General features: G+C 39.8%; 2 protein-coding genes and 1 long non-coding RNA gene across 3 annotated transcripts in view; all 3 read left to right on the top strand.

Annotated features, from left to right (window-relative positions):
• LOC118556341 (metal regulatory transcription factor 1-like) overlaps positions 1-14,241 on the top strand; it is a 28,845-nt gene extending 14,604 nt beyond the window's left edge. Inside the window, exons 8-11 of the mRNA XM_036133096.1 lie at positions 7,137-7,239; positions 7,315-7,967; positions 9,736-9,805; positions 10,360-14,241. Of these exons, the coding sequence (XP_035988989.1) occupies positions 7,137-7,239; positions 7,315-7,967; positions 9,736-9,805; positions 10,360-10,853 (1,320 nt within the window). The 3' untranslated portion in view covers positions 10,854-14,241. The remainder of the gene's footprint in view (positions 1-7,136; positions 7,240-7,314; positions 7,968-9,735; positions 9,806-10,359) is intronic.
• Positions 14,242-16,265: 2,024 nt separating this feature from the next.
• On the top strand, positions 16,266-22,178 carry LOC118561171 (yrdC domain-containing protein, mitochondrial-like). The gene is made up of 7 exons (XM_036133100.1): positions 16,266-16,289; positions 18,042-18,264; positions 20,977-21,172; positions 21,276-21,390; positions 21,491-21,610; positions 21,695-21,825; positions 22,151-22,178. The coding sequence occupies exons 2-7, from the start codon at positions 18,093-18,095 to the stop codon at positions 22,161-22,163; spliced, it is 747 nt and encodes a 248-aa protein (XP_035988993.1). The 5' UTR covers positions 16,266-16,289; positions 18,042-18,092; the 3' UTR covers positions 22,164-22,178.
• Positions 22,179-22,737: 559 nt separating this feature from the next.
• Positions 22,738-23,229, top strand: LOC118557960. The gene is made up of 3 exons (XR_004928150.1): positions 22,738-22,762; positions 22,858-22,914; positions 23,142-23,229. It is a non-coding gene; the product is annotated as an uncharacterized LOC118557960 (long non-coding RNA).
• Positions 23,230-24,614: the final 1,385 nt, after the last annotated feature.

Below are 24,614 nucleotides of genomic sequence, written 5' to 3'. Positions count from 1 at the left end.
ACGAGTTAACTCATTGCAAGATTAAATAGAACTAATAAATGTGGACTTGTTGATTTTTTTAAGTTAATTTAACTTTTACACAATATATTATAAATAACCTCAGCGTTTTTAAGAAAAGTATGTGCAATTTCAACAATACTTTTACTCAGTTAAACATTTACTTGTGCATTATGCATAAGAACTGATCACAGTGATTATACAATGTTGAAAAACATTTATTCACATTTTTTGGAACTTAAAAACACTGTCCTGCATGACAAAATACATCAAACAGATAAAAATTAGGAAATTATTAGAATTTTTCCACACCTGAAGCTTAATCTGCTAATTAAAACACAGCGCCCCTCGTGGACAATATAGGAACTGCATATTTACAATTAAACAAAGTACATGTTTTTTTCAATAATTGTTTTATCATTCTCTTCCTTTTATCTTGTCCACTTGTGAAAGTCAAATCTGATGAGCTCTTTGTGGCATCTTATTGCCACATTGCCAGACAGGACACTGAATTTTTTTTTTTTTTTTTTTTTTTTTTTATAATGATAATGCATTTAGCCACAGGGCCGGACTAAATTGTTCAGCGGGCCGTATGTTTGACACCCCTGGGGTAGACCATTCCTCTTGCAATGGAAATATTTTGGGTTTGCATTCAGCTTCCCCCTGCCATATGTTGATGTGCCCCTGGGCAAGGCACTTCACACAGGTTCCCTACTGATCTATGTCTTATATCTATAGATGAGTGTGATTAATGAGTGCCAGTGGTGTTTGTGGCACTAGTGTACAGTGCTTTGAGTTGTTTGGCATCACTAGAATAGCTCCATATAAATTCTGTTGAATGAGTCCAGCCATGTAATCCGCCACAGCAGCCATCTACCAAGAACAGTTAGAGAAATTCATGTTTCCCTCCTCTTAGAGGCTTTGTGGCGCCATATTTGATTTCCCAGCAGAACTTGGCATAACTACACAGTTTTGTTACAGTCATGCAATTCAGGTAACAAGTAAAAAATGTTTTTAGTGCCAGCAATCCAATTTGAGATCAGATCGAAAATAATTGATTCTAAAACTTTTGAATTGGAATAGAATCAATTCTTGAAATTGACTCCCATACCTAATTATTATTATTTTTTTTTTTTATAACTTTATTTTTTCAAGTTTTTTGCACAGAACATGTGTATCATCAGTACAAAGACTGTCAGGGTATGTATATGATGGCAGGCAATTATTAAAGTGCTGACCACTATGTGCCCAAATTGGTGAAGGAGAAAATAAACAACAAAAATGGAAAGAACAGAAAATAAACATGTACACATAAGCCAGTGCATCTGAGCACGAATGTGCAAGAGTTCACATACCCTTACGTGTCTAAGTAGACATGTTAATCGAACATATTTGTACTTATACGCATACACACATTCCTAAGAACATAAGAACACACAACCGAAACCAGGGGGTTGCGAGTAAGTCGCCACTGATTATAGCATTATGGTCATTGTTTTCCTAAACCAAAATATACAAAGCCTTAAGGAAGGTTATCACCTTGTCTTGTGGTGTAGATATTCCATTTTTCCCAGAGGGCGTTGCCTTTGTCCCTTTGTAATCTAAGACTAAAGGTTAGCAGTTCCATAGTTTGAATGTCTTTAATTATGGCTTTCCACTGATTAATCGTGGGGGGTTCCATATTAAGCCATCTTCTTGTTATGGCTTTTTTGCTCGCTGCCATGAAAATTTTTAAGAGGTATCTGTCTTTCTTTGGTAGTTCAGTGTCCATGTTACCTAGGTAGAATGACAGGCAAGTAAAATCAAAGTTGTACTGCAGGACTTCTCTGGTTGTGCTTTGGACTTCTTTCCAGAAGGGTTTAAGAGCGGGGCAACTCCAGAATATGTGTGTATGATCTGCCATACCATGTCCGCAACTTCTCCAGCATACAGGTTGTTGTCCAGTCTGTTTACACTTTTGCTTTGGTGTTATAAAAAATCTAATGCAATTTTTCCAGGAGAAATCTCTCCACAGTTGTGAGGACGTAGTGGAGATTTGGGTGTCAATTATATTTGTCCAGTCTTCAAAAGTAATTACGGTTCCCAATTCTTTTTCCCATTTTTCTTTAATATAGTTTGTCGAGTGGCCTCTTAGGTCCGATATATGTCTATACAGATCACCAATAATCTTTTTGGACAGTTTTGAATTATAGGCTTTGAAAAACATTTTCGTGATACTTGATATATTTTGCTCTAATAGTCCTTTAATGTTCTTATCGAAATAGTGCCGGAGTTGGAGATACCTATAGAAATCCTGCCGGGCGAGACCATATCTGTCCGAGATGGTTTTAAAGTCTATGAAATCCTGGTCTTCGATTAGAAGACATAAGGTGGAGAGTCCCTTTCTCGCCCATTGGGTAAAACCTCCGTCACTCATACCTGGTTTAAAATCTGGGTCAAGGGTTGGCCACATTAAAATTCTAATCTCTTTCTGAATATTAAGTTGTTTCACCAGGCCAAACCAAATTTCTATAGAGAATCTAACCCACTGGCTCTGGATATCATATTCTTTAGCTAAGATTGGGTTTGCTAATAGGCTCTGTAAAGGTCTGTCCGACAGTGATAACTCCACCTCTTTCCATTTCGCAAAATAGTCTTTATTGCACCAGAGCAGCAGTGGTCTTATTTGTGCCGCTAAATAGTAGTCTTTAAGGCATGGCAAGCCCATCCCCCCACTACATTTAGGCAGCTGTAAAGTTTTATATCTGACCCTGGGAGCTTTGCCATTCCAGATAAAGCGGGATATCGACTTATCCCAGTCTCTAAATTGACTCTCAGGGACACAAATGGGTAAGGACTGAAACAAATAGAGTAATCTGGGTAAGATATTTGTCTTAATTGTCAGAATTCTGTTACCCAGTTCTAGGGGTAAGGAGGTCCATCTATCCAGATCTTCCTTTATCCGGGAATTAATACTTACATAATTCTCTGAGAATAACTGTGTTAAATCTTTTGTTAATTTCACACCCAGGTATTTAATAAAGGTAGAGTTCCAGTTGAATTTATACTTGTTTTTAAGATCCATCGATGGGACAAAGTTGAATGTCAAGGCTTGTGTTTTATCGACATTAAGGGTATAGCCTGACAGGGTTCCATACACACACAGGAAATCCATTAATCTTGGAATACCCGACTCTGGATTCTTTAGGCTGACCAAGACATCATCTGCGTAAAGACATATTTTATGTTCTATGCCTTTTATTGTGATGCCCTCCAGGATGGGGTTCTGTCTTATGGCTTGAGCAAGAGGTTCGATATAGAGATTAAAGAGCACTGGGCTGGCTGGGCAGCCCTGACGGCAGCCACGTTGTAGGTGGATAGTTCCTGACAAGTCCCCGTTTACCTTAATTCTGGCTATGGGGGATGTGTATAATGTTTTAATGCCTTTAATGAACTTTTCATGAAAACCAAATTTTTCCATGACTGCATAGAGAAATTCCCACCCCACCGAATCAAATGCCTTTTCTGCGTCCATACTAAGTAGGGCAGCTCCAATTTTCTCCTTTTTTATATGTTCAATAGTATGAAGGGTTCTCCTTATGTTATCCTGAGTTTGTCTGCCCTTAATAAACCCGGTTTGATCTTCATCAATCAGAAAAGGCATCACTTCCTCCATTCTTTTGGTTAGAATAGTTGTGAATAATTTATAATCTTGGTTTAAAACACTGATAGGTCTGTAAGATCCGCATTCCTTTGGGTCCTTACCCTCTTTTGGAATCACTGAGACCGTGGCCTCCCTCCAAGATGGAGGTAGGACTCCCTCCCTTAAGGTAAAATTAAAACTTTTATGTAACATTGGAATTAACTGCTCCCTAAACGATTTATACCATTCCCCTGGAAACCCGTCCGTCCCTGGGGACTTAGAAGACTTCAGGGAGGAGATCGCCTTATCGATCTCTTCGACTGATATTTCCTTTATTAATTTTCCATTTTGTGATTCCCCCAGGGAGGGCAGATCTAGTCGGTTCAAGAACTCTTCTACTTTAGCTGAATCAAATGGGGAGGGTTGAGTATACAGGGTCTGGTAAAATTTCTCAAAAGCTTTTTTTATACTCTCTAGTTTATGTGTAACTGTTTTAGTGGTAGGATCCCTTATCTTGTAAACTGTGTTTTCTGACTGCTGTTTTCGCAGCCTCCAGGCCAGCAGTTTGGACGCTTTGGAGCCTGCCTCGTAGTATCTCTGTTTTGTAAACCTCAGATTTTTTTCCAGTTCATCACAGTAAATTTTGTCTATTTCTTGTTTGAGTGGTCTCATCCGTATGAGTAAATGTGGATCTTTACTCTTACTATGTTGTTGTTCCAGTTCTGCTAGTTCTTTCTGTAGGTTTAAGAGTTTCTGGGTTTTCATTTTTTTAATAAATGCAGATTCTGATATAATTTTCCCCCGCAAGACTGCCTTGGCGGCATCCCAAAGCATCACTGGATTCACATTTCCGTCGTCATTATCATCCAAATAGGTTTTCAATTCTTTCTTTATTTTCTCTTTAAACTCAGGACTGTTTAACATGTTTACATTTAATCTCCACGTTGTCGTTTTGGGTCTAGTATCAAGATGTAGTTTTAAGTGGACGCAGGAGTGATCTGATATATCTCTCTGGGAAATTTCACATTCCTTAAGCCTGTGCCTCTCTGTGTTATGCACGAATAAGTAGTCGATTCTTGAGTGTGCGTTGTGACGGCTTGAGTAGAAAGTGAACTGTTTTTCTTGATGGTGAAAATCCCTCCAGACATCTATCAGACCTAGGTCTTTAATTTTTCTTTTAACCCATCTTTCGGTGGGGGTGGATTTCCTTTTTTGATTAGAAGTGTCTAACTTTGGGTTTAGAATTATGTTGAGATCACCTGCACAGATTGAGACTCCAGCTGATTGGAATGCTATTAAATCAAATATCTTCTTGTAGAATGTTTTGTTGCTGCCTGGAGGAGCATACACGTTCAACAGAGTCACATCTCTGTCATCTAGTTTGCCTCTTACCATAATAAACCTGCCCTCCTTGTCTTTAGTCTCTGACTGAAATTCAAAGTGAACCTTATTTGGCATCAAAATTGCCACGCCCCTCTTGCGTCCTGTTTTGAAGGATGAATAGTAGGTGTGTCTAAAACCCATTTTCTTCAACTTCTCATGTTCCTGATCTGTTAAATGGGTTTCTTGACAGAATATAATTTGTGCCTTTTCCCTTTTTATTTTTGATATCACTTTACTTCTCTTGACAGGAGTCGACAAGCCATTGACATTTAGGGTGATAACCTTATATTCCTTGTTACTCAGTTATGGACCAGTGTTCTCTAAGCATTTACTCGCCTCCCCTAAGAACAGCAAATAAGAACCAAGAACAAAAATAACAACACAGTCACAACAGTAGAACATGACAGTGAACAAACAATGGTCTTCCATCGAAGAGGTTTTTCCTGGACCTCTTGTGTAGGGGGATGTTTCAGCCGCTAAGTTGCGGGGCCCCCTCAAGTTGTGGGTGATTGTCATTTAAGAACCACTAACCTACTGCCTTATTTTGAAATTAAAGTTAAATAAAAAACTCGGCCTATGGAAATCAACAAGTATACTGTATTGTGAAAAAGGGCACTGCAAGTAAAATAAACCTGGTGGAGAAGGTCCAGCCTAGCATTCAGCTGAAAACTACACGTTTAAAAGGGATATACTCAATAGTGCACTTAAAGAACCTACTGTACTCTTTATGACTTACAAGTGATATAGGAGTGCATTTAAATTTTGTGACAGACCGTTTAGATGAGATAACAGGTGAATATTATTCAGGTGGTCTGAAGAGTTCAGCCTACCGTCGCTGTCCAGTGTCCAGTAACAAAAGCGGGAACATCACCAGGTGTTTAGGAAAGCTGGTGTTACCATGGGAACGGTGTGGATCAACAGTCCTCGGCGTCCGCATCAGTCTCTGGTTGAAATCTGCGGAGTTTGTCCCGGATCCTTTGATGATAATCCCTGCCGTCTCTGCGTCGGGGGCGTGTCACCTGCTCCCAGCTGGAGCGTGGCTGTGCCGTCTCTCTCGATCTGCCTTCGGGTCTCGGTGGGATCGGGAACCCCTTTGCTCGTAGGTCATCTCCGGCTTGATCCGCGTTGTCATATAGAACTGTCCCCGAGTCCAGAAAAACACGCATTTTTGTCATCGGTGTGCGGAACTTAATTCCCTTTTCTTTCAGTACTTTCTTGATCGGCAGATATTCCCTCCTTTTTTCCATAACAGCCGTTGCGTAGTCATGGTCAAAGAAAATCCTGTTGCCGTCAGCTGTGATAGGTTTTTTCCACGCTGCGCTGATAATCCTCTCTTTAGTCGAGTATTTCAGGAATTTAACGATTGTTGATCTCGGGGGGGCGTTATCAGCTGGTCTGGATCCGAGTGCTCTGTGAGCGCGCTCCAGTTCGTCTGGGCCGATGTCCTCACCCAGTTCAGTCTGAATGAGGTTTTTCACAAAGTTTATCATGGAGGTGCCCTCGGCTCCTTCCTTTATGCCGTAGATCCTTATATTATTACGGCGGGAGTGCCCCTCGAGTTCGGTTAATTTCGATTTCAGTTGGAGTTGAGTTTTCTGCATTTGGTTTAAAACTTCGTTTACTTCCGTATTGAATGTCTCCACCTCTCCTACCCGTTCCTCAGCTTCCCCCAGTCTCTGCGACACCGCTTCAATTTTCTTCACGGTCTCCTCCATCTTCAAATTAATATCCGTTCTCATTTCGCCAAGTTGTTTTTTAATGTCCTCTTGAATATTACTCCGGAAGTCTGAAAACTGTTGAGAAATATTGTTCTCCAGCTCAGATGTAGCACTAGCCATGGCTTCACCTATAACGTTACGGATGGAGGCTAATGAGACCGTCTCGCCTAGCATAGCCTCGTCGCTGCCACCCGTGTTTTCCATGTCAGTGTCCTTTTTTTTCCTCCTTAACGACATACTTGGGCCCCGTTCGTCTCCCCCCGACATTAGTATCAACTATTGAAATTTTGCTAAGCAAATCTCCTGGGATGTATGGGGGTTTATGGCAGTTTGGTCAGGAGAGAAGTTTTCACGCAGCCATCGCCACCCTCGTGCCGCCGGAAGTCCCCCTAATTATTATTATTTGACTTTTACAGGCTCAAAACTTGGACCTCAACAATGTGACTCCTATAAAGATCTTTGAACTCATGTTCCAGAGTCCTGAAAATAGCATCAGCCAAGACGATCCCCATCCCATAAGTAAGACCAATGAAATAATAATCTCTGTGCTTAAAGAGTATCGACTACAATTTTTACGATATTTTTCTTCTTCAGAGGATTTAGGCGAGACCTTCGGTGTAGAGACCTCTGCTCAACCGGGAGGGACCGATGCCTCGCCTGTAATCCCTTTCTCCGTCAACCCTACCTCCTCTTCAAGCTGCTCCAATAACGCTGCTGTCTTGGAGGCTTCTTCCCAACATGTTCCGAACTCCTCCTCTCAGGCCCACACTCCTGTTCCTGTCACCGTTGGTGTCAGCTCCACACAGAATCCCCCTTTCATGCAAGTAAGTGGGGCTCCGCAGATTTCAGACGTGCCTCAGGCTCCCGTCCAAGCGCCAAACCATGTCACCTCTCAACACTATGTGGCACTGCCACCGACATTCCTGCAGTCAGAAAGCGCCACTCAGACTTCTCCGCCGCCGCCGCCGCAGCCCGTCTCGGTTCAGCCTCCAGCGGCTCCAGCTCTGACCTCCACAGCTCCAGCTTCTGCAGCCTCCACAGCTGACGGCCTCTCAGCTGTGGCTCAACCCGTGCCTTTGACCAACTGCGCTGTCACCAACACTGTTCCCGGTCAGGCCACGAACCCTGCCACCATCACCATAGCTTCGACTCCCAGCGTGCTGCAGCCCGGCCTCGTCATGTCGGACCAGAACCTCCAGTGGATCCTGAGCAGCGCTGCCAACAGCCAGCAGAACCCTGAGCAAGCTGTGAGTACTGCACACGCCCAGGGTTAACACAAATGGGCCTTTTTATGCCAATCCTTTTTAAAGGGTAAGAGTAATGTAGCAGGCTTTGAGGATTCGCTCCCACACAGCTAAGCCTCTGTTGTTGCAGTAAGTGCTCTGAGATGTTTTGAGTTTCCCACTGGGCCCCGTTTCAGAAAGACTGGCCGGTCCTCCGCGAGTACAAAGCAGCTACTCTGAGTAGTTCTACCTCACGCCGTCATTCTCAGCGTTTCCAGGTTCAGAACAGGTGTAATCACTCAGGTAACTGAACTCGTCGTCCAATCAACCCTGAGTTAGGAGGATGAAAGAAGCCCTCATCAATGGAAGGCAGATAATGCGATTCACCGTGACATCAGCAGGAAGTAATAAACCTCGCTGTCCGCATTTCTTGCGAGTTAAATTAGAAATCCTAAATGACGACATATGGAGAACATCGACATAATTAAAAAAAAGAAAACAATGCTGTTGCAAGAAAAAGCGAGAGTTGGCGGCAGAGAATTGCTGAACATTGACGGAGAATTAAAGCTGTATTCTCACACTGCACTCATTAAACGTCCAACAAAAGGGGGACGTGTACGCAATGATTACAAGTTTAGGTGCAACCTGACAGGCACAAGGACACGGCAGCAAATCAAGATTAAATATAGTTTAATCAGGTAAAGTCCATTTATAAGTTATTCATGTTTTTAACCTTCACCAATTAAAACATATGCAATTAATGATGGGATGGTGGTAGTTACGGAAATACCTGATATGGTCATCCTTTTGCCAACATTTGGCTTTGTGACACACATCCATCTAAAAAAGTAGCTCACACTGGTTTTCTTGTAAGTCTATAATTTGTGTCAATCTCACTTTTATATTAATTACGATGTATACATTCTAAGTTGGAGTAAAGGTGGTGTTATTCAGCGAAGAAATGGGATGTGGCCCTAATAAGGTGACATTGATGCTATAAAACATCTTATTCACTCACTTTCATTTAGTAAAGGAGCAGTGATAGCGATGTGAGGCTATTGATGCAGCCAGTTATCCCTGGAAAACCTAAAATATATGAATTAGTGCTTGAAGTCTCAAAATTTGGTACAGAGTAAATGATTGCTTTCACTGATATCTGCAACTGTGTAGTTATTTTGTTAGCCCTGTTGGTCTGTGAGAACGACACTAAACTATAAAATAACTGGATGCAACAGTAACAACCCTGACAGCGCGGCTCACAGTTGCCTTTGAAAGACGTTCTCCGTCACCTATGTTACATAAAAAGCTGCAGTTGGCATAAAAATTAAGCGCAGCTTGAATAATTTGTTCAGAACTGAATGTGCCCTCGTACGAGCGAGGTGAGGCAAAGAATTAAGATAAATCACAATAAGGCTCGGAAATATATTAATCTGGAAACATGATTTAATTGTGGTCTGATCAGCCTCCCCCAAATGAGATTATTTGTGCTCCAGCGTCCACAGGCTCCTCCAGAAAAGAACACGCCTTTTCTCACACTTCCTTGTGTAAATCTCAGCTAAAGAGAAAAAAAAACAGGGCTTGCCCAAACAACTCTGCTACCAAGCAAGGTTGACTCAGCGTAATTTGTTGTCATAATTTGACTCGGGGTAACGGCTCCCTCGCTACTTCCAGAACTTACTCTGGAGATCCACTAAACTGGCTTTGTGAAACGGGGCCCCGCAGTTCTTCGGTTCAGCAATGAAATGTTGTGGAAATGAAATCGGCAAATCACTGTTTTGATGTTCATTCACAGTCTCATCAAGGAGCTCCAAAAGTGGAAAAGCTTTTCTTTACTACAGCCATACCAGTCGGAGGAAATGCTGGTAAGCCATTTTAATGGGTCCTTTGTATTTTTGGGTTGGGGGGGGGGGGGGGGGGGGGGGGGAGAATCATTGGATTCAATCAAGAATGTGTTTGCCACCCACTAGAGAATGTACCGTACCTTTGACAGGATTACATAAAGATCCTCTGGACCATCCAGATGTTGGAACCGTAGCTTTTAATAATACAGATGTGGTTTCAGTGGGCTTAGATTATCTGAAGTGCTCAAAGTTTTACACTAAAATTGTTTTTATAAAATGGCAACAGCAACATAATCACTTAATGATACAAACCTCATGAATATTCTGAAGCAGATAGAAATTTAAGGTTGATTTTGAAGTTCACGTTCAATTGAATTGCCAGAGTAAATGACCGTTTGACTGATCTGATGGTTTGAGCTTGTTGGGGGAAAAAAAATGAATCAGTGTGTCATCATTAACACACTTAGAGGTAGCGTGAATGAGGAGCTGACTCTCGCCGCCTCTGCAGTCAGAAATAAACGACTCTCTGTCATATTGGCTCCCTGAGGCCTGAGCTGAAGCTGTTTGTTTTGCAGGTAACTCGGTCCAGCAGATCGGCCTCAGCCTGCCGGTCATCATCATCAAACAGGAGGAGTCCTGCCAGTGCCAGTGTGCCTGCAGGGACTCTGTGAAAGACAAGACTGCAAAGAGTGCCTCCTCCATCATTTCATCCCCTTCACAGCAGCAAGCTGCAGAGCCCCCTCCCCAGCCGTCATCTGAGCCTCCAAACATTTCAACCACTTCTTCTTCTTCTCCTTCTTCTTCTTCTTCTTGCTGCCTCCCCAAGTCTTCCTCCAAGGTGGGTGAGCCGAGGCCAGAGGCCCCCTCCTCTTCCTCCCCCTCCGCTGCAGCTCTGAGTTTCTCCCCTATAGCGGGCAGCGGCGCTACCAACCCACCGCCGTCCGACGGCTTAGCCAGCATGGACGTCTCAGACTTCCTGTCCATGCAGAGCCCCGAGACGGCCGCCAACTTCGAAGCGCTGCTGCTGGTTGCGGATGACTTGAACATAACCACTGACAGCGGTCACTGAAAGGATCGTCTTTTGAGCCGGGCACAACACGTTTCTCCTATTCCAGCCCAAAGCTCGAGCAGCTCTTCAAAGCGAACGCCTCACCCGTCACCCTGTATAGTTTGTGCATGTAAAACCCTCTGTCTGTGCAGTGCATTCTGTTCTGTACGGCACTGTGTGGCAGATATACAAACCTGTACAAACTAGGAACACGTCTTTTGATTTGCTCTCATCGCAGTAGCTGTGGTTAGTTTGCTTACAGAGATTTAGCAGCCTTTAGGGAAATTTAATTCTGACAAGAAGACGTTGATCCTTTGTGGAAAACATTACCTGTATATATTAATCCTATCGATGGCGACTCTTGAACTGATGAAATAACTGTTGTCAAGGCACTGATAATATAAAAAAGGTCTCCGAGGTTGTAGAACTGAGCAGAAAGGAAAAAAAAAACTGTTTATCTTGGTACTGTACCGCAGGTCCTCTCAAATGCCGCTTCAAATTGATATGCAGCTGACCAGAATGCACTGTATATTGGAGGAATTTGCTCTTTAATTTTGATTTTAAAGCATCATTTAGCTTGTATGAAGTGGTTTTCTTAGTATTTATGTTATTGGAAAACTAATGTAATCAGGAAAATGTGATTGCTAATTGAGAAAAGAACCTATGATCATCTCTGCCTGTCTTTTTTTTTTTAAACGGCATTAAGTCGATTGGTAAGTTGCCTCTAACTTAAACTAACTTTTGTATATGTTAATTTATTTAAATGCTTGATTCTTTTATTATACTGGTAAAACTACTTTATTAGAGCAGAAAAGTAATCTAATTTATTTCAATCAGGTGTGCTTTTAAGTTGAGCCTTTTATTTCTCCTTATTTGGTTACTGAAATGCTTAACGAGTTTAGCTGAAAGCAAGTTTGTGAAAAGATTAACCTCTAGTTTAATGCACAGGAAGGCGAACTGTTTAGGATCTGAAAGATATGACCACACTTAGTTTACAGCTACTGTCACCATCCCATGTTTTTTAGGGCCGTGACCCTCTCAGGGACGCATCAAGTCATAACTGATCCCTGTTCCCTGAGTTCGTTAGACACGTTTCCTTTCACCAAAAGGCTCACACTTGCAGTAGCCCTATGTTTTGCTGCACTCTTCCCTGTTTTTTGCACACTTTCTTGTAAAAATGAAAAATGAAATTCACAGCTTGTGAGCTGAGAGGCGACACCACTACAGACTTTTTTGTATACAACTGCTGTAAAGTAGCATTTAGAAGCTGGTGTCTGAAGACCGTGTAAATAGAGTACATTTTAGTGTAAGCATATTTGAGAACCTTGTAGATTCCAGGATTTGTATTTTTGTATAGAAATTTGAGCTCAGAGTTTGAAGCTGATCTATCGTGCATCCTTGCATTTCTTCCCCCCACCCCAACCACATTTATGTAGAACAGTTTTGAGTTTTTGCTGTGTTTAGTTGAATTGTTCTATAAGCAACTGGGCTTGTGTACAGTCATCCTTTGTAACAAAATATGTAACTTATAGCCTGTTGGTAAAGAGTATAATTTAACAGTATTTCACATGGGACACAATGCAATGACGACAGAGCTAAGGCATTATCTCCTGCAGCTTTTCGTATAGAAGCTCCTTGGCCTTACAAACCATTCTGTAAGCCTCTTTGCCTTGATCATCTCTCCTTCAGACGTCAAAAGCTCAACATTTTATCTCCTCTAATCTCCTTAACCAGATCATTTGGCCAAAACCGTATAGGTTTATTTAGATTTTACTCAGTTTTCTAGAACGGACGTTGGGAGAATGTATCGAATTATTATGATTAATTTAGGGTCGCCGAGTCAAAATGAGGCCTCTTTTCCATTTAACATCAATCAAGAACGTCTTTGAGATGCAGAATATTAAGCGGACATGTTGTCCCGAGTCAGCAAACGTGATGGTTTCAGGAAAAAAAAAAAAAGTTAAGAGCCACCATTTTTGTATTTTGATAAAGAAGCACATTCTTGTAACCATGCCTGAGGCTCAACCAGACAGTTTTACAAGTTGCCAATCTTTCAAAGTTTCCATGGGCATCGACGGCTTTTTCACTGTTAAGACCTGTCCTTGTCCCTCACCATTGTGGTGTTGAGAACACATGACATAGTTGTATCAATTTTTTTAATAAGTATTTTGGCTTTCAAATTGGTTTGTCCCCATTTATCTGCACAGTAAAAGGCTGCTTATAAAAGTGCCTAAAGTTTCAATTAGATTTGTCAAATTGACACTATAAAACAGGACCTTTTTTAAACGCGCAAATCAGTTAAATTGTTTTGAAAATGTTTGGTGCAGAGACTGGCTTAAAAGATGGTAGACAGCCTGTACTTGTATAGGGCTTCATCAAGTCCTGTGGCTACTACTACAGAAAGCAAAAACTGGTATACGAAAAAGTTGGTATACAATTTTGAATTTTCTTTTCTCAACTACATTATTTATTTAAACTGGTTTGTTTTATTCTAATTTTCTATCAAAACCAGTTTGATTAAAAAAAGCTTTAATCACTATGAAAAGTCAGAAAAGTTACTATTTAAGGCTTTTTTTTTTTCCTTTACACATTATTCCAAGTGAGAAAACTTGAATGTTACACTACCTGGACCAGTCTAACAATTTTACAATGGAGGGCAGATTATAGAAAATGCAGCTTGGACAATTCTCTCGGTCTGACCACTCAGAGTCTTAAACCCCCATAAATTAAGGCCATAAAGTTGTGGTTTTGCGCTTTATGAAGTCATTCACACATAATTCATATGAAACAATACATTCTGCTTTGACCAGTCTGAATATTTTGGATTTCTAACTAGAATGAACCAGAGAGAGTTCAGAGTCATTATGCAGCATAATTGCCTTTTGGTCAAGTCCTGCAACTGATTCCAACTTTAGAGTCCTCTTAAAAAGTGTAGTTGGCTCAAACCAAAAGAAACAGTTCCCTGACATCCCTTAAAACCGTTTAAAGTTCAGCTCTTTTAAAGCAATATACAAATAAGGCATGGTTTACAATTTGTACCAAAATGTGTAGTTTCTCCACTCACATCTTGTGCTTAAAAATATGCTTTGCGTATAAAAAGTGTAAAACTGACAGAATTTGACCGTTTAGAGAACGCCAAAACCTCAGAGGAAGCCGAACGCCCACTCATGTTTTTTTATATGTACTGTCAATTTACAGTACGGAGCTATGCAATTTAAGGTGGCATTTAGAGTTTACATACTGACTCAAGACCTTTTTGTCTTCTACACGCGACCAGAGTTTAGTTTTCTGCAGACTTGTGCAAATTCAAACGAACAGAGTGAATCTGGACTGAAGTGTTTTCAGGTACCGTGCCCACAAATTTTACAGCCTTCTTTTGATTCAACTGGTTCAGATATAGTAAAAAAAATTGAGGTCTTTAGAGAGCAATTCTGTTTTAAGAATTACAGTAAAACGCAGTTTTTCCTCTTTTTAGGCTCTGTGCGTTTGACTTACACCTTTTTGTTGTCACCATAGCCTTTCACATACGTGATCATTTGTCAGCTTTAGCCTTAAAACTTAAGCTTACAGCTGCCAATATTTATTTCTTATCAAGCAGAGATGGTTTCACAGCCCAGGTTTGATATTTTTATGTAGATTATCACATTTTGAAGCAGGAAGATTGATCACATGTGGTAAAAATTGTGTTTTTTGCCCCCCTTTTCCCATGAGCAGTTTAACATAGGAAACCATATACTTCTAAAGGAATGTGGTGCACCCAAAGAGTGAGAAATGGATATGTATTTTTCAGAGAATGTATAATGTGAAAATGTTTGCTTTTGCTTGTTTCGTACAAAAATGTTGAATACCTATGAATTGAGAGCAATATAGTACTAATAAAACCTTATTCATGTCACAAATGTTCAATGAGCTCTATGACTTTTTTGTCACTTAAATTGATTGACAACTTTTATTCTGCATTTTACGATGATGTTTTTGGGAATGGTTCTTCAGTTTCCTTCTGTGGCCTTAGGTGTAGATCCTCAAGAGATTTGCGCTTCTGAAAGAAAAAAAAGTTTAAATGCTACACAAGATAATGCAAAAATGAGAACAAGTATGTTACTTACCAAGATATCTCTTAGAGCCTTCAGGTCATCCAGGACAGCATTACACGCATTTATATTCTTTGACAGGGTGGCCAGCTGGATATCAGTCTCCTCTTTCTGCAGGATTGTCAGATTTTAGATATGGATTAAATAAAAAATTACAGCAACTGGTTAAATTAGCTATTTTGATTACAAGTTAAAACTAACAAAACCCAAAATTTGGGTTCCTTGAAATAAATTTTAGAATAAATTTGTATGATTACCTTTGGTTTGGGCATACAGTCTGGTTTACCCAAAAGAGGGTAAACCACAAACATGTTACAGGTAAAATGAGCAGAAGCGTTTTAGCAAGAGATGGCCAAGTAAGCAACAGGGATTGCAGCCTTGAGTGGATTTTGAAGCAAAGCCCGTTCAAGAGATTGTGGTACTGTCACAAGGCGTGGACAACGGCAACACTCAGTCCTTTAAGGGCCACCATACAGACATGAGCTACAACACCTGCATTCCTGAATCAGATGATGAGCGCCCAACCTGTGCTAAGGTCCACTTAGCGGTCCAAAGGAAAGTAAGAAACCAACAACCCAGCATATGGAGAAAGATGGGAGAGGCAGAGCATACAAGTTGCAGTTTTCAGTCAGTGATAACTTGGGGCCACCGTGTCGACTGCGTTTTATTAGCATCTGCCCATCCATCCATTTCATCCCTATTGGGGTCGTGAGGGGTGCTGGCGCCCATCTCCAGCTTTCAGTGGGTGAGAGGCAGAGTCACAGAGACTCTGAGAATTTAGAGAGGCTGTGTTTTTGGACCGTGGGGAGGAAGCCGGAGTACCAGGAGAGAACCCATGCTTGCACAGGGAGAACATGCAAACTCCATGCAGGAAGACCCAGGGCAAGGGTAGGACTCGAACCCAGGACCTTCTACCAGTGTTACCAACTGCGCAGGCCATCTACATCTGCCCATACTGTATAAATACCTGCACTGACCGGCCAAGTGGCCCATATAAATCACCGGTATCCAAAGCCAGTACAAAGGCTACGTTTTGGCATCTCATTCCAACAGAACCTCTTCAAATTGCTAAGTTACCGCTTCAGCTGGTCATCCAGTTTTTGCAAGAGTGCAAATGACCTAGTCATTCGCTTCAGGTGAGTTGATCTAGGGAAACATGCAGGACAAGGCCCTTTAAAACTCTTAACTCACCAGAGCCACAGATCTATACAGGATTGTCGAGACACAGCCGACCCAACGATGCAGACATGCTGAATGATGCTTTTAGAGCAACCCAGGCTTCCTCAACACCTCAGCAGACCCACAGGCTGGTTTATGCAGTAGTTTGTGAAAATAGAGCCTCAGCAAAGCATTTTGTGCATACAATGTAGGTACAACGGCAGTTTTGAGAAGGCTGACTTTCTGTATCAAGTCCTTTTCTAGTTTCACACATTAGGAAAATGGTAAATTGATGTTTAATATTACAATACAATATTTCAGTTAGCATTTTTCTGACTTGTCTTTTCAAACATCATGATATTCCCTTTTAAGCATTATCTTGGCCACCAAGAGTTAAGCGTGGACAAAAGAAGAGGACATACAGCCATGTGGTCAAATGTATCACTGTAAGCAGGGTTAGCATGACAATAGAAATATTAGCAAATATATATTGCAATACAAGCAGTACTTGTACTGCAATATTCCTCACGTTGAAGTTCTAAATTTGTTTGCTATACAGCTTTAATTTGACAATATTCAAATTGTCAAACAGTATTTGCCACACCTCAAAAAAAATTATATAAATAAACATAAAAACAAAAAACAGCTGAAGGCTATAATCATTGGAATTATTGCAGAACACTTGAAAAATTGGCCTGTTATAAGCCTGTGTAATTATTTAGTTTGTTCACTTTATTTATTATTTTTTATTTGAATGCATTTAGCTGCACCTGTATGTTACCGAAGCAATATTTTTTTCCAACCTGTTCCAAGACATCTGGGTCTTCAACAGTGCATTTCACATCCGCATCGTCCGAGGCACCTATTTAAGTGAAAACACTTAAAATGACAAACTTAATTACTTAAATCTTATTTTTGGTTGGCGAAGAAACCGTTTTTACCTGTGTCCGAGGCCATGGCTGTAAGTATAGCGCCAGTTTTCAGTCCCTCGGTACTTAATAAAACAGTTACAGGTGTTTTATTTTTTCCTAATTGGTCCGTTGCTTCGGGATGTATGGTAACCCATCCAGGGCTAAATGTGCAACAGTCCAATGCAAAGAAAAACAAATCCTCTTAAAACTATGGTTTGTTTGATCAAAATATGTTGATGACATGCGTTAATTTACATTTTATATATTTAAGCCTTTATTTTCTAGTTATATTATTTAATGGTCTTATTGAACCATGTCAATTTACCCCCTAAAAGGATGGTTAATGTTTGAAGCCAGCGCTGCTATTATTAAATGTGATTGGTCTAAACTCTATACTGGGTGCAAAGTAAGCAATTATATACGAAGTTTGCTTTAAAAAGTCCCAGAGTAAATAATTTTAATCGGTATCTAAGAAAATACTGAAAAAAATTATATATATATATATATATATATATATATATATATATATATATATATATATATATATATATATATATATATATATATAATTTTTTTCAGTATTACTAAATCATCATCATCATCATCATATATATATATATATATATATATATATATATATATATATATATATATATATATATATGATGATGATGATGATGATTTAGTTTATATCAATTTACATTTAGTTATTTTATTATTTGTTTAGTAACCTTTTACTTTTTTTTATGTTTGGGGATTGTGGCCTTTTTGGCCTTAGATTGTAACCATTTTATCCCATCAGTAAAATATCGTTCTCCAGATCTGCAGACACTCTTGCTTGGAGTTAATAAATTTAATTTGGGCTAAAAAAAATTACGAATTCGTGTGCAGACTTACACAATACGCCTTGGAATTTAGCGATAGAAATAGCGTCATAAATAGACGGCTAATGTTTGATCATTGTTCACGTTTTTTGGGGGCGGGTACCCCTTTAAGAATGTGTCGTCATCATTTCTGGGCGTAACCCGGAAGTTCTGTCATTGCATCAGACAACACCATGCTCCTGGTGGCCCACCTGCGATCCGGCTGAGCTTGGATTTATGAGTTTGTTTGGATTCGTCGCTGCTGGATTGATCCCGTTCAGAGGACCTCACAGTTCAGCGGTGGCTCGTCGACTCGGAACCGCGATGTGCCAAGAACCGAAGGCCAGACTGTTCCGTTTGTCGCCGCCAGCCTCCAACGGGTCGACGGTCCGTCAGGAGACCCAAACAGGTACCCATGACAGCGTGAGACCCAGAATCAGTCAGTAGACACGGGGTCCCGGTCCGTTTATAGACCCAGATGTGGCCCAATGGCACAGAGTTTAGCTGTTGAACCATAGGACTCTGAAAGTGTTGAGTTAAACCATAATTTGCCTTCCACATCTAAATTATTTTATTATATAATTTTCAGTCAAGCTTTAAGGTGTCTAGAATCAAGAGCTGATTTGTGTTGTCTCTTTGTGTTCCCGTTATACAGCGGTGTCCAAAGTTTTTGCCACAGGGCCATATTGCCACAAAAACTAGATTATTTATCTATTTAAAAAAACAAAAGTTTTGATTCACCTGGTCAACAAAAACTAAATTCGCTATATTTTGAAGAAGCAAAAGAAATTACTCTGATTTCTATAAAAAAAGAAATAAAAAATAATAATTAATAGTAATAAAAGTAATACAATTAAAAAAAAAAGGGATGTACTATCAACCAATAAGCTTATAGAGTGGAATCAGTAAAAGAATTGTTAATTTTGAGCTTGTTTTGAATTAAACAGGCTATAATTCCCATAAATTTTGTGTTTGATTGTTTTCTATATATATTTTGTGTGTTCTCAACAAGAAGAACACCGACTCCTCATTGAACGACTCCGGCTTGATAAAAGATGAATAGTTGTATCTCTCATTTGTCCCTTTTCTCTCATTTTGATCTTTCTGCCTCTATTTTGAAAGGCTCCTTCTAATTTGTTTCGCAAATATTTATTTTTTATTTTTATTTTTTTAACTGTCTGTATCAACCTCTTGAGCCAAATTTGAGCCATTTTTGAAATGTGGTCCAAGGGCCGTGCCTCAGACACGCCGGCCGTAACAGAAACAGTGTCACCCATTAACATTTCCACTTTATATGCAGCCTCGAGTTTTAAAATCTTTAGTTGCATTTAAAGCATGGATAAATATTCTCATGATATGATAATCCTGAGTGTTATTAGCATGGCATCGCAGTGTTCACACTCAGATTTGAAACAAAAATACACACTTGCTCGCCACTTCATTGGTTTCCTGCTGGTAGCAGCGCGGCCGTTACAGAACACGGTGAGCTCGTCACATTCAACAAACCGGTTTTGGGCTTGGTGGCATGGGCGCGTTCTTCCACTGGAGGTTACCATCAAGAGACGTCTGCCATGCTGGGATGGAGATGGTAAGCAGCAACACTCGGACTCTGGAGTTTAAACAATGCAACAATGATACTATGGGCCTCGTGGTGTGTCCAACTTTTGTTGTGTCTCTGTGAATATTACCTGGAGGTCTGCTTGGACGGTCGATGCGCAGTGTGGTTGGTTACGGTGTTCTGCATGCTTTGGTTGTAAAAAGTTGATGTTTGGGCAACCGTTGTCTTTCTGCCATGTCAAGCAGCCAGGCCGCCATCCTTTCCTCTGACCTCTGCCATCAACGGGGCCTTTTTGTCCGCACAACAGCAGCACACTCTTTTGTTTTTGGGGATTGTTCTCTCTAAGTGGGAGAGATGATTTTGTTTGGAAAATTCCAGTCGATCAGCAATTTCTTTATTTAGTCACATTCAATGAATTAAAATATTATTCAAAAGTTAATTCCTTTCAGTAACCAAGTTCACCAAGTGAAACACATTAAATAGCTTAATTATACACAAACCTTCATTTCTGTTTTTTGAGGATCTTCCTCTTGGAGCTTGTTATAAACAACATTTAAGATTAGAATATTACATCAAACCATATAAAAAAAACATTTCTTACAGAAACGTGGGCTTAATGAAAAGTATATTTAATACCTGTTTGAAGGTTATTTTCACAAAGCTACTTTAAATCTGACAAGTGAGCCTCATTGGGATGCATATTCTAATTTATTAATTTATTGAATATGAATTTACAGGCATCTGCTGTGGGAATAGTGTCACATTCTTCTTTAAGCCAGCTTGCAGGCAGTGAGCAGCTATATGTTTACTGCTTAGGACAACCCTACATTATTCTAGGCTCCACACAGATGGAGAAAACTTTCTGCTTTGCATTATTGAAGTTTGAACTTTAAACAATCTTTAGACCTCGGAAAAGGCCATCTTTATTAACACTAAAGTAAGTTGTTGTGGTAATGTGTGATAAATGTGTGTATATACAGAAGGTGAGAAAACCCAAGTTGTTTTAATAGAAAATGTTTGTCCTGAAGAATATATTAAAATTGGAGCTTCAAATGAAGGATAAACTTCTTCTTTTTTTTTTTAGCACTACAGAGCAAAAGTAGCTACTGAAGAATATAGAAGACAGTTATGATTGTTGAATAAATAAAAAAATAAAGATAGGTGCTGGTTAAAAGTTTGAATTAATCGGTAAAAAGTATAATGTAGCGTGTCATTTTGTTTCTGTGTTTGAGACCATTGTCCAATTCTATCTGATTTTAAAACCATTAAGACCCGAACTGTCACTCTCAGAACAAAATAAATTGGTCAAAACGATTAGAAAGAAAACTCAGGTACCACCAAGGCTTAAAGCCACCATGAACTGGGAGCCACCGGATCAACAGTGAAGCATGTTTTCCTTTGACTGAGGTGCAGCTCGCCATGGAACATCTAATCACCCCCCTCTGAAGCAGGAACGGTTCACATGCACCTGTGAAACCTAAAATCTGTGCATTTATACCAACGGTGCGCGTATGAAAACTAGATCCTGCCACTGACTCCGTTTGCTTCCCCTCAAACTTTTAGACGACTCGGAAATCCTGCGATGCACGGCGAAGGCGCTGAAAGACAGTCACGTCGTCGCGGTGCCCACAGACACCATCTACGGCCTGGCGTGCTTGGCCCAAAACTCGGAGGCTGTCAGGAAAATCTACGAGGTCAAAGAACGGAACGGACAGAAGCCGCTGGCCATCTGTGTGGGAGAAATTAGAGATATCTATCAGTGAGTGCGCCGATCTCTGTGTTCCTTCGCTTTGCTCCTTGTTTTGTACACGTTTTGGTCATTAAAGAGGCAGCGGGCGCCTAACTTCTTGCTTCCTGAGCAGGTACTGTAAGGTAAAGGTGAAGGAGGAGCTGCTGCACGATCTCCTGCCTGGTCCCGTCACTCTGGTTTTCGAAAGGTCTGAGGAGCTGAATCCAAGTCTCAACCCTTTCACCTCAGTACGTTTCCTCCTTTAATTGGACCCCCATTTATACAAAATCACAAGTGTTGTGTCCTCTCAGGCTGTGAGCTGTTTTTTTTTTTTTTTTTTTATGTCAGCTTGTAGGCGTCCGTATCCCAGATCACGCCTTTTTGAGGCGGCTTTGCCAGATGTGTGGGGAGCCACTGGCACTGACCAGCGCCAACATCAGCTCGCAGACCAGCACAGTGGAAGTTCAGGTAATTCTCAGCGACAAATGTTGGCTCTAAACACCGTGCAGCGTCCGGCAGGCTAAATGTGGCCGTCTCCCCGTTTTTAAAAAGGAGTTTCAGGAGCTGTGGTCAAAGCTCGCCGTGGTGGTGGATGGAGGACCAATAGGAGACCACACCCGGGAGGGGTCGACGGTGATCGACCTGTCGGTTCTTGGCAAATACCGGATCATCAGACCGGGCTGGTAAGTTCAGACTGTTTTTATTTATCCGGTACGGCTGTTTTATGTGGTGATCACACGGGAATGAGCCTTAAAATACAGATTTTGGATGTTTATGTCGAGTCCCAATTCTCTTTGTGATGTAGAAATGGGTCAAAAAGCCAGAATTATCTGACCTTGTTGTAAAAATACTTCTCTAATGAAGTGTTAGGATTTCCTTTAACATAGATAGGAGAGAGGGGGGAAAAATCAATTGTTTGGAACAAAATCTATGAACCCCCTACTGTTAGCCTCTTTTTTACCAAAAGGACACCGCTAACATTAACAGCCTTCTCTTATTCCATCACAGCCCCCAGATCTAACTCATAGAACATCTGCTGCAGCTTTATGAAGTGTTATAGAAGACTAGGCGCTTTCCTGTTGGCAAAAATGTGTACAAAATAAACAACAGGGGTACACTGCAAAAGGGAACTAAAGGTAAGTTAAATCTTCTTGAAATTAGTGTATTTGTCCTTGATTTGAGCAGGAAAATAGATTATCTGTAAATGGAATGAGTATTCTGACAAGATAAGATATACTGCACTTGATTAATTGAGAGTTGTGTTTACTGTTTTAAGTGCTAAAATCTTACTCCATTGGCAGATCATTTAAGCTTACCTGCTCAAATCAAGGACAATACACTCATTTCAAGAAAGTTTGACTTGCTTTTAGTTCCCTTTTGCAGTTTACTAATAAGCCACTGTTGATAGGAAACAATTTATTCTTTTTCTTCTGTTAATGAATGCATGGAAATTAAAGGTGTTTTTTTTCTATTTTATCAGTGTGATACATGCTACTGTGATATTTTAACTTTCTTAGCCCATCTTGCCTAGTCGCTTGGTCTGCTTTCAAGTTGAAAACACTTGGAATGATTTCCCAAGAGACACCCATCAACATCTTCTGCATTGTTTCATGTGTTCTGGTAAAAATATTTAAAATGGCCACAACTTTATCCATTTTTGTTAATCTGATATGATTATAATTTCACCCAATTAATATTATGTATTGTTTTGTTAGTTTTTGATCTCTGGCATGCTGTCCTTTGCTGCAGGAACATGTCCAAACATGCATGTGGTAAGTAAGACAATTTAAGAAAGTTAAACATTAAAAGTTTTTCTTCTAAAAAAATAAATAATAATAACTGTATTGCACCCCTTCAGTTTGCATGAGAAACGTCTATTTATTTCAACTCCATGGATACAGCATCTCTAAATGGATCTATTAAGCCAAAATTTTACGGCTCGTGTTGCATCTTATGTTGGAGATCTCTTCATGTTAACTCAACTTTTTTCACTTTCTAGACCAAACTGTCCTTCTCCCTGAACATCATCGGCTTCTTCTGGTCATTGGTGACTTTTTCTATCATCATTATAGCACCTTTTCGTCGTTATTATTATTATTATAGCCCTATCTATTACCAGGTAAAATACAAAATCAGCATTTTCCATCCAGTTAAGTGTTGCTCAGCAGGATTCTTAGTATTTGTGCACTTTCTTTTATGTTCAGTTAAGGCCTGGGATTATCAGCCTGATCATGACTCTGCTGGTCTTTGAATGCATGATGGCGCTCTTCTTGATCTACTGGTTGAGTAAAGCTGTATGCAGAGAACATTTCAACACCTTGGTATGCATGTTATTTCCTTCATATCAACTTTTGCTAAACATACAAGAAACCATGTGAAGTCATTAATCTGTCTTGTTTTTTTTCTGTAGCCTATCATCATGCTGAAGCGGGAGGACTGAATGAAGAACACAGAGCAGAGCAAGAAATGATCAGCTCCTGACCACATTTTCATTTTACACCATTACAATTCAACATAATTTTAGCAATTTTTGCTGCTTTGCTAAAAAGGCAAACAATGTGGAAGTCTGTTTAAAAGCACACAAATGGAACTTTCATATTTAAAAAATATCACAGCTGTAATTTAAATAGCTTACTTGTTCTGTACAGTTCCTTTTATTTTAACACATACAGGCTTGTTTGTGTTATCACATTAGAAGTTATGTTCAGCTGCACTGGCTGATGTCTGAAAAGTGGCTTTGAAACACTTTTTTTTTTTTTTTTTTACATTTCTAGAAAAAAACTCTCTGTTCTTCCTCTGACAAAGTGCACATATTAGAAGGAAGTTTCTGTTTGTATATGAACCTTTTGCAAGTTTAACTATGGTAAATGAAGAAGTGATTTAAATTTGTAACTATTAAAAACATCTTGAACCTTAAAAGGTTGCTTCGTCATTTGGTGTTTATAAAACATCTGGTCATGTTTTTTCCAATTCATGTCTGAACGTGGATTAATGTTTGTGTTTTATTTTCTTACTGAACATTAAAAGTAACATAAACATATTTCATGTAAATGCATCATGTTACCAACTATGCAATTTGTTTTCTTTTATAGATCTTTAAAATAAGTTACTGGCATTTGTTAAGTTGAAAAACATGTTATAATGTTTATATAACCGTAAATGAATGTATGTTTTCAACATATACAAAATACAGAGTTTCTTCTCTGCACTTATGGTGAAAAAAATGGCTATACTATATTATACAGAACAACATTTCTAACTCTAGGTTTACTGTTAAGTACTATCTAGTTAATATGATAGAATACACGTACAACTTCCTGTTTTATCTGATATAATAACATCAGTGCACATGGGAAAGTGCTCTGTGAACATTTATAAAAAAGATCTGCTGCATAATGTCTACAGATAAAAGTTTTTGGGGGAGATATGAAAAAACCACATTCATCACTCTCTAATTTTTTAGACAAAAATT

The sequence above is a fragment of the Fundulus heteroclitus genome, chromosome 3, assembly GCF_011125445.2.
Source record: "Fundulus heteroclitus isolate FHET01 chromosome 3, MU-UCD_Fhet_4.1, whole genome shotgun sequence".
In the NCBI taxonomy this organism is placed as follows: Eukaryota; Metazoa; Chordata; class Actinopteri; order Cyprinodontiformes; family Fundulidae; genus Fundulus; species Fundulus heteroclitus.
The sequence above is the reverse complement of the archived record's forward strand: the minus strand, read 5'-3'. Positions and strand labels throughout refer to the sequence as shown.

What these genes read in the sequence shown, in the direction of transcription:
- LOC118561171 (XM_036133100.1), top strand. Translation starts at nt 18,093, where the DNA reads ATGAGTTTGTTTGGATTCGTCGCTGCTGGATTGATCCCGTTCAGAGGA. An exon ending in CCGTCAGGAGACCCAAACAG is followed by an intron (nt 18,265 to 20,976) that starts GTACCCATGACA and finishes TCAAACTTTTAG; the next exon opens with ACGACTCGGAAATCCTGCGA. An exon ending in GAAATTAGAGATATCTATCA is followed by an intron (nt 21,173 to 21,275) that starts GTGAGTGCGCCG and finishes CTTCCTGAGCAG; the next exon opens with GTACTGTAAGGTAAAGGTGA.